This window comes from Coturnix japonica, chromosome 2 (assembly GCF_054131305.1).
Source record: "Coturnix japonica strain WE chromosome 2, WE-NBRP24, whole genome shotgun sequence".
NCBI lineage: Eukaryota > Metazoa > Chordata > Aves > Galliformes > Phasianidae > Coturnix > Coturnix japonica.
Window position 1 is genome coordinate 50,305,148 of NC_140664.1, and position 12,146 is coordinate 50,317,293.

Consider the following 12,146-nt stretch of genomic DNA (forward strand, 5'->3'; position numbering starts at 1 on the left):
GTATACTGTTATATACAAAAGAATATAGACTTCATTATTTGGTAATGTTTTTTTTAGCTTCATACAAGCATAGCATAGAAAATAACTGCTATATCATATCATCCCTGAAAGCAGGAAATCAGACAAAGGTGTCATGGATGAGGTTATTATGGAAAAGCTTAAATAGAAGAAGAAAGTTTATAAAATGTGGAAAAGGGGTCTGGTCAATTGGGAGGAATGTAGGAACGTTGTTTGGGTATGCAGGGATGCAATAAGGAAGGCTAATGTTTAATGGAATTAAATCTGGTGTGGAAGGTTAAGGGTAACAACAAAAACTACTTCAAGTATGTCAATAGCTAAAGGAAGGCTAGGGAAAATGTGGGATTACATATGGAGCTTCCTTCACTGGAGATATTCAAAACCTGTCTGGATGCTTTCCTATGTAACCTGCTGTAGGGAACATGTTTTAGCAGGGAGTTGGACTAGATGACCTCCAGAAGTCCCCTCCTACCCATGTGATCGTGTGATTCTATGATTCTATTACTAATCTGTAGTTTTTAATCTAACAGAAAGGTTAATGATAAAACAGAAGATGAGAACGAAATATGAATACTAAGCTGTTGCGTATCAATGTATTATCATGAGGTATTTTTTCTGTCATGACTTTTTAAAACTACAAATGTGAAGAACTACAAACATAAGTGATAAGAAAGGATAATAGCAATTTTTTCATGGAAGTTTAAAATTAATTTTACTGAATTTCTAGACAGTTTTTATCGGAGTAGAAGATTGATCTAGTATCCACAAAAGCTTTGTTTTTGAAACATAATAAGATGAAAAAATGTCTACTTAATACTTGAACTGCTAATTAAGTAAATTCTGTTGGTTTTATAAAACTGGAGCCACATACTTACATCAGTATTCAATGAGCATGCATAACTTATGAGTAAAAATGTTATTTCTGCTAAGGATTCTTAATAAACCGTAAAGGATATATTGGAAAAATAATGGATGTCCACTATCATTATAATGGAAAAATAGGTGAAAATTAAAGGCATCTAATGATCTTTTATTGGGAGAAATCAGATTTCAAATTATTTTCAAGAAGAAAAGCTAATATTTTGCTGAAAACCCATAATTTACTGCTTAATAATTATTTTTTAAGAAACAGTCGTATATTATTAAAATGACTAATTTACTCACAGTACTTCTGTGCTAATAGTGAAGGAAGAGCACTAATTGAATATTGATAGTATGAGTTTTTTGTCAGAGAAAAAAAAAATTAAATAGTAATGTGTGTCCCCCATATTCCTTAGCAGCAATTTATATGTAAATGTACCATACAAAAATAAATAAAATTAAGACTTCCATCTACTCATGGAAGAAATACATTCTTCCTTGTAAAGTATAAAGGTCATTTTTTAATCCTAGAACCAGGCTAAGAAAAGTAAGAAGCTAATGAGGAAATGTAATCTGTTAAAATTGATGTTGAAATATGTACTTCAGAAGTCATTTAGTTCAGCATGGGCAGATTTGTTCAGCAGTGTTAACTTCCTTGAAGTGAGAATTCAAAAGAAGTAATTTCCAAAAATGCAATTTCCTGAATCTTAGTCTTTGTAACTATGGAAAAATCTACTTGTCTTCTTGGAGAAGAAGAGGCTTTACAGATTTTTTGGAGAAAGCCTTTAGGAAGTAATACACGGACATAGTATTAAATTAAAAGAGCTCTTATTCTTGCTTTAGCGTAAGGTTTGGGAGAAATTCTGTACCTAGTGAATAATATATCATGTAGCAGTCCTATACATAGAACATAAAATCATGGCATGAAACTTGGCCCGGTGAAAAGTTTTCTGAGGAAGAATGGGGGATAAAACAGAAAATAAAGGCTAATTCGTAAGTCAGATTTGAGTTTGGTTTTTTTTCTTTGTTTTTACTGTGGCTGGTCAAAAATTACTTCAGATTGTGTGCATATCCATATGAATGTTTAGTGAAATAAGTCTTCACATGAGCAAGGAAGGTCAGACAGTTCTTCAAGGCATATGTGAATAATAAATTTGAACTGTTCTATATATTGTTTCCCGCAAGCAGAACTGATATTCAGAACATTCCTGATCTTCTGCAGAGACCTAACATCCAAATTTTACATCTAGCTAGATATTTCAACGCTGCTATCATATTCATAGCTTGGTAACCTTACTTTCCTTCGGCATTTCTAATTTATAACACAGGCTGTCATCTAAATAATTCAGATTGATTGTTTGCACTTGTAAAGTGGAGAAACCTGAAAGAATGTGAAAAGAAAACCTACAGTTTTTTTGTTTTTGTTGTTTTTTTTTTCCAAGTAATTATGCTTCCAGAAGGAGGAAGGGAGAAACAGATACGGAATTGACATTTGTACATATTAGACAGATTTGATTCTATATTGAATAATAATATGAGATTTAATTCTACAGTGTTATTTGTATCACTGCATAAAATGCTAACAATTTTTTTCTCTAAGATGGAAATCTTAGGGTGCATTAGCAACAAAATACAAGAAAATACAAAGATATATTGGCTAAACCATTTTCCATGCTGTATTGTAGATTTCTACTAAGCATAAAGTTAGGTTCCAATTTATTTTATCTAACACTCTCTTGAAATCATTGTCTTTCTATTTGGTTTTTATCTCTCTAGTTAAGAGGAAGCCTTTTCCTTTTGTGTCATGTTTTATTTCCTTTCTTCTCATTACCTTCTAATTAGAATAGCCACCAGTGTGAAAACTCTGGTTTCTCTATATGAACTGAAACAAGTGTTAATGAAGGGACTTTCCGCTTGAATTTATAATGGCAAATGTTATAACCAGATTCTTCCGAATGGTACTTTTTACTGTGAGAATTCATAGCTAAAAGTGCTGAGAAATTATTCATGTTAAAATCCGAATAAAAATACATAGGAGTGCAGAAAGCAAGAAATCTTTCTTGCTAAATTGTAACCCAAGGCTAGAGGTAGTTTATCAATTAATTAGAAGCATGGATTTTAAAGGTACAGGAATCTGGTGACAGAACAAAAAAGAAATGTGTACTATGTCAGGCTTTAACCTTTTATTAGTATGTTATCACTTTCAGTTTTGCTCTTTTCAACAGCAAGTTATCTTCAAATCTTTACTTTAGCCATTATGAAAGTAATGCTGAAGGGATTTGCATGAGACGTAAATAAACAGGAATAGATTACATATGGAAATATTCACTATACAGGACGAGGGCTTTAAAAATAATTGAAAGGCAGATGCGTCAGCTATTTTTTTCTCTTTTCTTTTGATTAATTCATAGGCAATAGACAATTCATCTCTTGAGCATTTGTTCTCAGAGTTCTTGATAGCAAAAATGAGTTGAATATTTTCTATCCTCTCAGCAGTAGGAAATTAGGCGATGAAGGGAAACATATTTTAATAGCTTTAAGACACTGATAATTACTGTTTCAGACTAAGCAGCCCCAGTTCACTCAGCCACTTTCAGAAGCATTGTTTTCTATCCCCTTCATCAGTTTTGTTGCTTTTCTCTGTACACCTTACAGCAACTCTTTCCTTTACTGATGGGGCCCAAAACTGAACATAGTTCTTGACACATAGTTTCATCAATACCAAGTATAAAGGGACAGTCACTTCCCTTGTCTAGCTGGCCGCACTGTTCCCAGTACAGGCCAGGTTGACATTTGCCTTCTTAGCCACCTGGACATGCTTCTGGCTCATTGTCAACTGGCTGTTGACCAGCAGCCCCAGGACTTTTTTTGATGTACAACCAGCTGCTCCTCTCCAAACCTATTTTACTGCATAAGGTTGTTATGACTCGAGTGCAGCACCTGGCATTTAGCCTTGGTAAATGAAAAGGTATTGGATTTGGCCTATCAATTCAGCATCTCCAGACCCCTCTGCAGACCCTTTCTACCCTCAAACAGATCAACACTCTGGTCAAAGGTGATTCTGAGAGCAAAGACTAGAAGTTCTTAGTAACAGACCTTGTTATAGCAGGATAACATCCTTCAACACATCTTTATGTAATGACAGTCATACATTCTGAAATGTGATATGATTTGAGATTAAACCATCATTAATTAGAGTAGGAAATGTGTATAGCATACATTAACCTTGTCATAGTTTTCATTCTGCTTTAAAAGAAAAGATCTTTAACACTCACCACACTAGCAGTGAAGATGACATTCAGAGACTTGTTAACTTGTTATGTGGTTGTGTGTTTTACGTTAGAGATATCTAGAAGTCTCACCAGAATGTAGCAGTGATTTTTCTAGTAGTGTTGAGAAATTCCCATTTGTAATTTGTAGGCCACAATTTGAATGCACTGAAAAACTCCATTTGGAAAGGTATATTTGTAAATGTGACAAGTCAAATGTTTAGCTTTCTTAAACTGTGGTATTATGTTGACTTACTAAAGACTTTCAGATGAACCGTAGTTAGTCTTATAGGCTTGCAAAATCAGCTATTACTTTTGAGTTTTCAGTTAGCATTGTCTCGAATACTAGTGACTGTCCACTGTATAAGCTCTAGAATTATGTGATTTCATTTACTGGAGTCAAAGTCTGAGCACTGCAAAGTACATATATATCATATGCATACATAAAGTCACTTTACTTGTGTTTTTGTTTGCATGTTTTTGTCTATTTTAATTAAATGTTTGATGAATAGAAATGTAGTGCTCATGCAATTCTTTAAAATTAATACAAGCTGCAAATGCTTGAAGTAAACAATGATTAAAATGTATGACTCAGACTCGCAGTTGCTGTGTTGGCTTTTTTGTAATTTCCAAATCTCAACTAAACACGAAATTATGTGCATCATGTAGCAAAGCACCGTATAATTACTGTCAGGAGTGACACTACTCAGCCTGCAGAGTGAGAAGGCTGGGCTTTGGGTTGTTTTTTTTTTTTTTCCTTTCTAAACTATAATAGCTGCATTAACGTATTTAACTGTCAGACAATCTGATTAAATTATTGAGATTGTGTCCTTCAGAGTTAAATGTTTTTGGAAAGGCTAGTCTTTATTTCATGTTAGTGTTGTTAGGTTTTTATATAGCACCACAAAGAAAAAAGAATAGTCATTTCTTAGTTCTGATGTTACTCAATTATACTTGCGTTGCGTCAAGGAAATAGAATTTTCTATTTGTTGTACTCTTTTATATTTTAAAAGCATAAAAGTCCATGCTACGGGCTGCTTGACTATTCTACTGTTGCCTTTCCCTAGTGATGCCTTATACTACCCCAAAGTGTCTAATGTCTTATTTTATTTTTTAATCTAATGTGACTTAATAGTGATAGGTTTTTGGTGGAAAATAAATAAATCCCATGGAAATAGATTTTAACAGAAGTCACTGGAAAAAAAAAAAAGAAAAAGAAAAAGAAAAGAAAGGCTTTATTTGAGTTTATGTAGACACATTTAAATAATTTGTGGAAAAGTTCATCATGTTTAGTCTTAAAAATATTTTTACTAAATTTAATAATATCATACACACACAAGGAATGACATGGTGTTATAAAGATAATCACAGCCACTCTACCAGAGTGCAGTAAAGTACCATCTAAGCTTAATTATAGAATAAGATATTGAAAGAGGTTGGCATGTGATTTGACAAGTTGATTAATAAAGTTTATAATACTAAACAAATACAGACTTATAAAACATTTGCTATGTCTAAAGATACAATATAAACCCATTTTTGAAAGACATAAAATAATTGAGAATAGAAAATGCGAAATTCTAATTTTTTGATAAATCAGATTTTGGCGGAACTCATCATCTTAATAGTGGCTGCAGCTACTAGATATTTTTCTGTATAAAAAACAGATGAATGATATTTAAAACAGGATGATTTATCCAAAATCGTATAAAGCATATCTATATATAAGTATCAACTAGTGGCAAAACTGGCACATCCAAGTATTTTAAAATAATCTTACAAACTCATGCTGTCTCCAGATCAGGAGACAGTCATGGTTTTGCTGCTTGCAGAGCATATTTTTTTGCTGCTCAACAATTGATTTAAAAGAACAGTCATCTGAAATGTGAGAGCAAATTACAGTTGATATCTCAGTGTTACAAAAACCTCAGTGATGTTGCTCATTTTAGATTCTGAAATAGCTGTCAAATGGTATTTTGTGACACCTTTAAAAAAAAAATCAACGTAAACCTTCAAATGTTTTCTAAAACCAATACACCTCTTGTGTCTCTGTATAGATAATATTTAGTTGTGGATAAGAAGTGTACTGAACATATGAGGAACTGACGACCCTATAACAAAAAGAGTACGATCATGGACTATAGAAAATCACAAAACGAACATTCGCCATCATCCCTAAACTACAGGACAGGCTGGAGTAGGACTCTTGACTTAGATGGTCACCTTGTTAAATTGGTTATTTCTCAGTTTACTGCAAAGAGATTTCCTTTGAACAGATTCACCCAACTAACATGAAGGTATACACTGTGTTATTAAGCTACAGTTCTACATCTAATATAGAATGGAAATAAAATGTAACAAAATATGCTTTAGATGCTTTGCTAAACTGTATTTGGAAAACACTTTGTTTTTGTTTTTTTTTGTTTGTTTTGTTTTTTTGTTTTGTTTTTGTTTTTGTAACATATCTGTTTACTTTTCTATTGTTTGGGTTTTTTGTTTGTTTGTTTTATGTGTGTTAATAGAAAGAGAGTAAAAACACTCACCAGAATTCGTATTTTCTCTATGTAATATGAATAAGAGTCATTTCTTAGTTAAGGGAGAGTGTTTTATTAGTTAGAGATTACAAGTCATCTGGTTTTCTCTAAGTAAATGGCATCTTCTAGGCTCTGAAGTTTGACTTCTTGGAGAAATGATTAGAAGCCAAAGCTTTTAGAAACCTTTATCTTAAGAAAGCTAAATAGAAAAGGAAAGTAATCCAAATAATGTCATAATCATGTGTTTTACCTATTCATGTCTTGCCCCTCTTAATTCTGCATGAGATCTGGAAATATCTCAGAGGTTAATGAAGGGCAAAATATTCTGGCAGGAATGTATCAGTATGACAACTACTGCTTATTTTTACTCTAGAATTAAAGTGTCATTTCTATTACTTGCTTGCAGTATTTTCCATACCACTGTTGACTACTCTTGGTTATCCTGGATCGTCTGACTGAAATGAGATATTTATTCACTTGTTGGCTCAGAACCTCCAGCCGTGTTTTGCTTCTGTGAAATTGGCATTAATATTGCCCATTGGCTTTGATAATTAAATTGTACACCTGTTCAAAAATAAGCACCAGATTGTTAATGATTTTTGGCCATCATGCTGGCAGTAGTTATCCAATAATATTTCTCTTCAAATTATCAGAATATTTTTGTATGTCTCTAATTGTGACATGTCTTGAATCCAAGTCTTCAGTGACAATATATTGATAAAACCTTAATTATCTATATTTTAAAGCAATAATGCTGCAGCTGAAGTGGAAAAGGGTTGTACAGCCTATCATTCTTACTAAGGGTTTCTTCAATTAATCGACTCCTAATAAGACAAAATTTGTTTCAATTGTTTCTAGAAGTATATAGTACATGTATATATAATTAAATCATAGAAAGCTAAACAATATATAAACAATACATATACATGAATTAATATTAAATATTATATAGTAATATTTATATTTAGTATAAGCAATACATAAATATTATTTATTTATTTATTTATTTTTCTTAACATGATCATATTTATTCACTGTTAATGTGCTGGAGCTTAGAGTTCAACCCTTTTTTCTGCATATTCCTTTACTACATTTTATTACACGATTTATGAGCTTTGTGTTTTGTGTTGAACATTTCTACAAGGTCAAGACTTTATTGCAAAAATTAATTGTTGAAAGAGTCAACAAGCACAAAAATGAGCAGAGAATATGGTAAATTAAAATATTTCCTTAGCCTCATTCTCTGAGTTTATTAGTATTTTGATCTATGCACATTTAGAGAGACTGGAGGGGTCAGGAAGCAGAATAACTGGACACTTTCTGAGTATCATACAAAGTAGGGTGTCTTCTGCTATCAAGTACTCTGCACATTTCAGTTTTTTGCTTAGTTCAATTTTGGTTTCCCAAGCAGTGTTTTTGTTGTTGTTGTTGTTGTTTGTTGTTGTTTGTTTGTTTTTTAAATAATGCCAATTCCCGTATTCCAGAATTAACGCATTAATGCCTGGTTCTTTTAAATAGTGTCCTAAACAGCTAATTTATTATTTGATTTCTCATGGTATAAACAGTCTTAAGAGTATGAATTGTTTTGCTGTCTGTAGTATTTCATCCTGCTGCGCACTGTATTGGGTTGCTAGACCTCTCAGGCCTGGAAGCAAAGGTGCAACAACATACAAGCACTTTTTTTCCTGTTCCAAAGAGCCATCTGTGTGGTACTCTAGAGTTGGTTACTGCATTTGGCAGTAGTACTGCATTTTTACTCCTTATACTCACCTTGTAGAGCTGGAACCTGCAGTGAGATGAGCATTGCATGCAGTTGTTCCATCTGCATGATATATTCTAATACTTTCTGCTCAGACTGAAGATGTATTTTCTGGCTAAAGGGAAGTAGATGAAATAGCCCATGGAAAACACCATAGCCTTTCTCTGATACTCCACTCTTTTTGAATGCACCCTCTTGATGCTAAACAGCACCAGTGAGCCTTGATCTGTTCTAGTGTGGGTCCTTACTGCGTTTTTCATTTAAAAGACCTCGATTTTTAACTTCTGTAATCATTCAGTTTGCCTTGCACAAGATTTAGATAAATATTTGTCTATATATATGTACATATAATGTTCAAAGCACAAGATGATTAGACTGTATTCATATTTGTAAGTTTAGAGTGTTGTTGTATTAGGTGAAAGCGGGCTTCGGGTTGTAACGCGTTAGGACCCTTCCCATTGAGGTAAGGACTAATGATGTGTGCAGTCCTGGTGGACGCACTTACGCTATTAATCCTGACATGTGTAGCTTTAGTGGGCGTACACGATAAGCATAGAATATATAAGCGTGTATTAGCTTCAGTAAATTGCCTTTTGCTGTTCACCACACTGGTGTCACCTCAGTGATTGGCCAAGCTGCAATCTTCCAGGGAAAAGGACACAAGAAGTCTACAAATGGTGACCCCAATGTTCCTGAGGAGTGAAGCAGCTGTCTGTCTAGTGGCACAGGATCCCACTGTGGAGCGGTAACGCTTTACTCATGGAGTAGTGGAAGCCCGGGGACAGGGAGAAGTGCACATAACTCTCTGTCAGGCAGGAGGCCCAGTGTAACTATTTAGGTATCTCTCTATCACTATCACATCTCCAAAGGTCAGTTTTTTAAAGGAAGGATCCTCTGGTGTAATACTGTACCTGTCTAAGCTGCTTTCTGTTTTGAATATTTAGCTCACTGCATTTGAAATAAAAATGCCGCATAATCTGGAGAGAAGATACAAATGTAGAACCAAAGGGTGTGGAGTAGAATTTCTATTTAGTTGAATAACAAGTAGCTTGCTTCAGGAACGTATTTCACTAACGTGATAGTCACATTACATGTATTTCCATTTTCATGGTAACAGTTTCCAGAAAGAAAGAAAACCTCTATGGATATGAGCTGCTTCCTGTTATACTGTATACTTCAAGATGTCTGTATGCTGTACATAGGTACTTCTCTGTTCTTACTCTCTCTACTATATCCACATGGCCATAATGCCTGCATCCTACTTTGTTTTGTGTATTTAATGTAACTTGAATTGTATTGTGAAGCCCCTGAACTTTTACCAAATCTTCTTTCCTTTGCTTAGATTGTGTTATTTTACCTAGAAACATATCCAATGCTCCTTCTCCCAGGAATCCCTGCTGGGTATACTATACCCTGACAATACATTTCCATCAAGTAATCCTATCTATGAAATGTGTAATGTATATTTAGATGCCATATTTATCAGCTTTCCAACATTTTAATTTAATATTATTCTGCTTATTGTCTTCATATTAAAAAAAAAAAAAAAGACAAACAAATAGGCTTCCCACAGAAGTATGTCTTGCCAATAACGTATGAACTCATAGGCTATCCATACCATTCTCTGTCACAGAAGTTTGCCAAAGATATAAGCATATGACTGACAAAGGGTTTTAATAATTACTATTAACATAGGATACAGGTACATTGACTGCTATAAGGATAAACTGTTCTTTAAGCAAATTGATGTTAAAATAATCTTTTAATGCATGCAGACAATCTTCTAAGAGGAGTCTATGTGCTGTTCAGTCATGCTATCCTGCTGGAGCAGAGCTTTTCAACATTTATGGGTACAGTTTTACTAATGTCCGCAGGGGATTTGTTATGCAATTCTCATTGTTACCAGGAGGTTGTTTTCTAATCTACTAAACACAGAAATAAAACTATACTCATTGCACAGCTGTATTTTTCATTAATTTCAGAAAACTGCGGGTTTCTTAATAGCTTCCGTGACCTCCTCTGGCTTAAAGTCTAAAGTGATTATGGGAGCTAAAATCTTAGCATTCTTCCCATGTAACCTGCAGGGGAGAAGGACATGAAGCTATGACATCCTTTGCACTATGTAATAAAACACAGTTATATAGCCACTGATGAAATCAGAATGGAAAGAATGAGACAATGACAAAGTTGATTCATCATTGCAAAACTGATTATAAGACAGCAGTACATTCTTGCAGTCATGACATCCAACCATAGCCTGGGCTGCATCAACGAAGGGGTGGCCAGCAGGTCAGGGGAGGTGATAATTACCATTTACTCTGCTCTCCTGAGGTTCCACCTGCAGTACTGCATTCAGCTCTGGGATTCCCAGCAAAAGAAAGACATGGAGCTGTTGGAGTGGGTCCAGAGGAGGGCCACAAAGATGAACAGAGGACTGAAGCATTTCTGCTATGAAGAAAGGCTAAGAAATCTGAGGTTCTTTAGTGTGGAGAAGGCTCAGGGGATACCTTTCCAGTACTTAAAGGGGAGCTTCAGGAAAGAGGAGGAGTAACACCTAATGAGGTTAAGTACGAAGGATAATGATCTTACACTAAAAGAGTAGGTAGATTTAGATTAGAAATAAATCCGTTACTATGAAGGTGGTGAGGCATTGGCACAGGCTGCCCAGCAAAGCTTTGGATGCCCCATACCTGGAGGTATTTAAGGCCGAGTTGGATGGGGCCCTGGGCAGCCTGGTCAAGTAGGAACTGTCTTTGTCCATGGCTGAGATGATCTTTAAGGTCTCTTCTAACCTGAACCATTCTTTAATTCTGTGATTACAGATATTAAATGTAGTAAGTTAATCTTGAAGGAGGATGCCAACTGTTTTCTTATTGAACCGTTTCTAAAAGCAAATACGTATTCTGAAATAGAATCTTTCCCAAAACACATCTGTATTTTGTACTGTATTATATCACACATTTGATACTGTTCTAATTCATCTGTGGATTTTTTGTTCACTTGAGTTTGGTTTCCAGCTTTTCAGTCTTGCCAAATATTTGTAGGTATACTGGATGAATAGTTCGTGAGAAAGCAATTTAAAAGATCACGTGAGTCAAGAGTTGGAAGTCCAGAGCAGATGAGCCCAAAGTGGTGCAGATCTCTGAAATTGTCCATATGTATATGAGGAGGAGTGGTGCAAATGTTGTAGGAGAAAAAGAACGTTTTACTTTCCCTTTTCCCTATTTGGTTGCAGTATATCTACTGTAGTACTTTAAATTGACAAAACTCATGGTGTGGCTATGCTTTTAATCTGTTAAGCTAATGAACAAACTATGGTAATCTCAACAGAGGCAAACAAATAAATCCAAATGTATGTGAGTCTTTTATCTGGAAAAATAAATGCTACTTTAAAGTTTATTACGCAATTACAGAATTTTATTTGAAAAGCAGCAGCATTCAGATCTCAGAATAGTAACACCACTATGCAGAAAAGCATTGTGTGCTGCCTTATGCACTCTGAATTCACTTCCATATATTAGTAACAGGCTAATGGGTTGCAGTAAAACAGCATTGCTTAAGAAACAAATTACATTGTGGAAGACTTAATTAAGATACTTAATAATGTTTGGTCAAATTAAGCTCATTACTGATGAAGGATCTGACATATAAATCGTTATAAATTGTTGATTGTCGAACATGGCCCATACAGTAAGTACTAAGTCA

At 34.4% G+C, this 12,146-nt stretch overlaps 1 protein-coding gene across 6 annotated transcripts in view; it reads left to right on the plus strand.

The window, feature by feature from the left end:
• Nucleotides 1-12,146, plus strand: part of CCDC102B (coiled-coil domain containing 102B) — a 116,176-nt gene that overhangs the window by 80,207 nt on the left and 23,823 nt on the right. The window contains exon 7 of one of the 6 annotated variants that reach the window (XM_015855193.3): nucleotides 6,206-6,477. The exons of the other annotated variants lie outside the window; for them this stretch is intronic. Within the exon in view, the coding sequence (XP_015710679.2) occupies nucleotides 6,206-6,226 (21 nt within the window). The 3' untranslated portion in view covers nucleotides 6,227-6,477. Of the gene's footprint in view, nucleotides 1-6,205; nucleotides 6,478-12,146 lie in introns of those variants that run through there. 6 annotated transcript variants of the gene reach the window in all.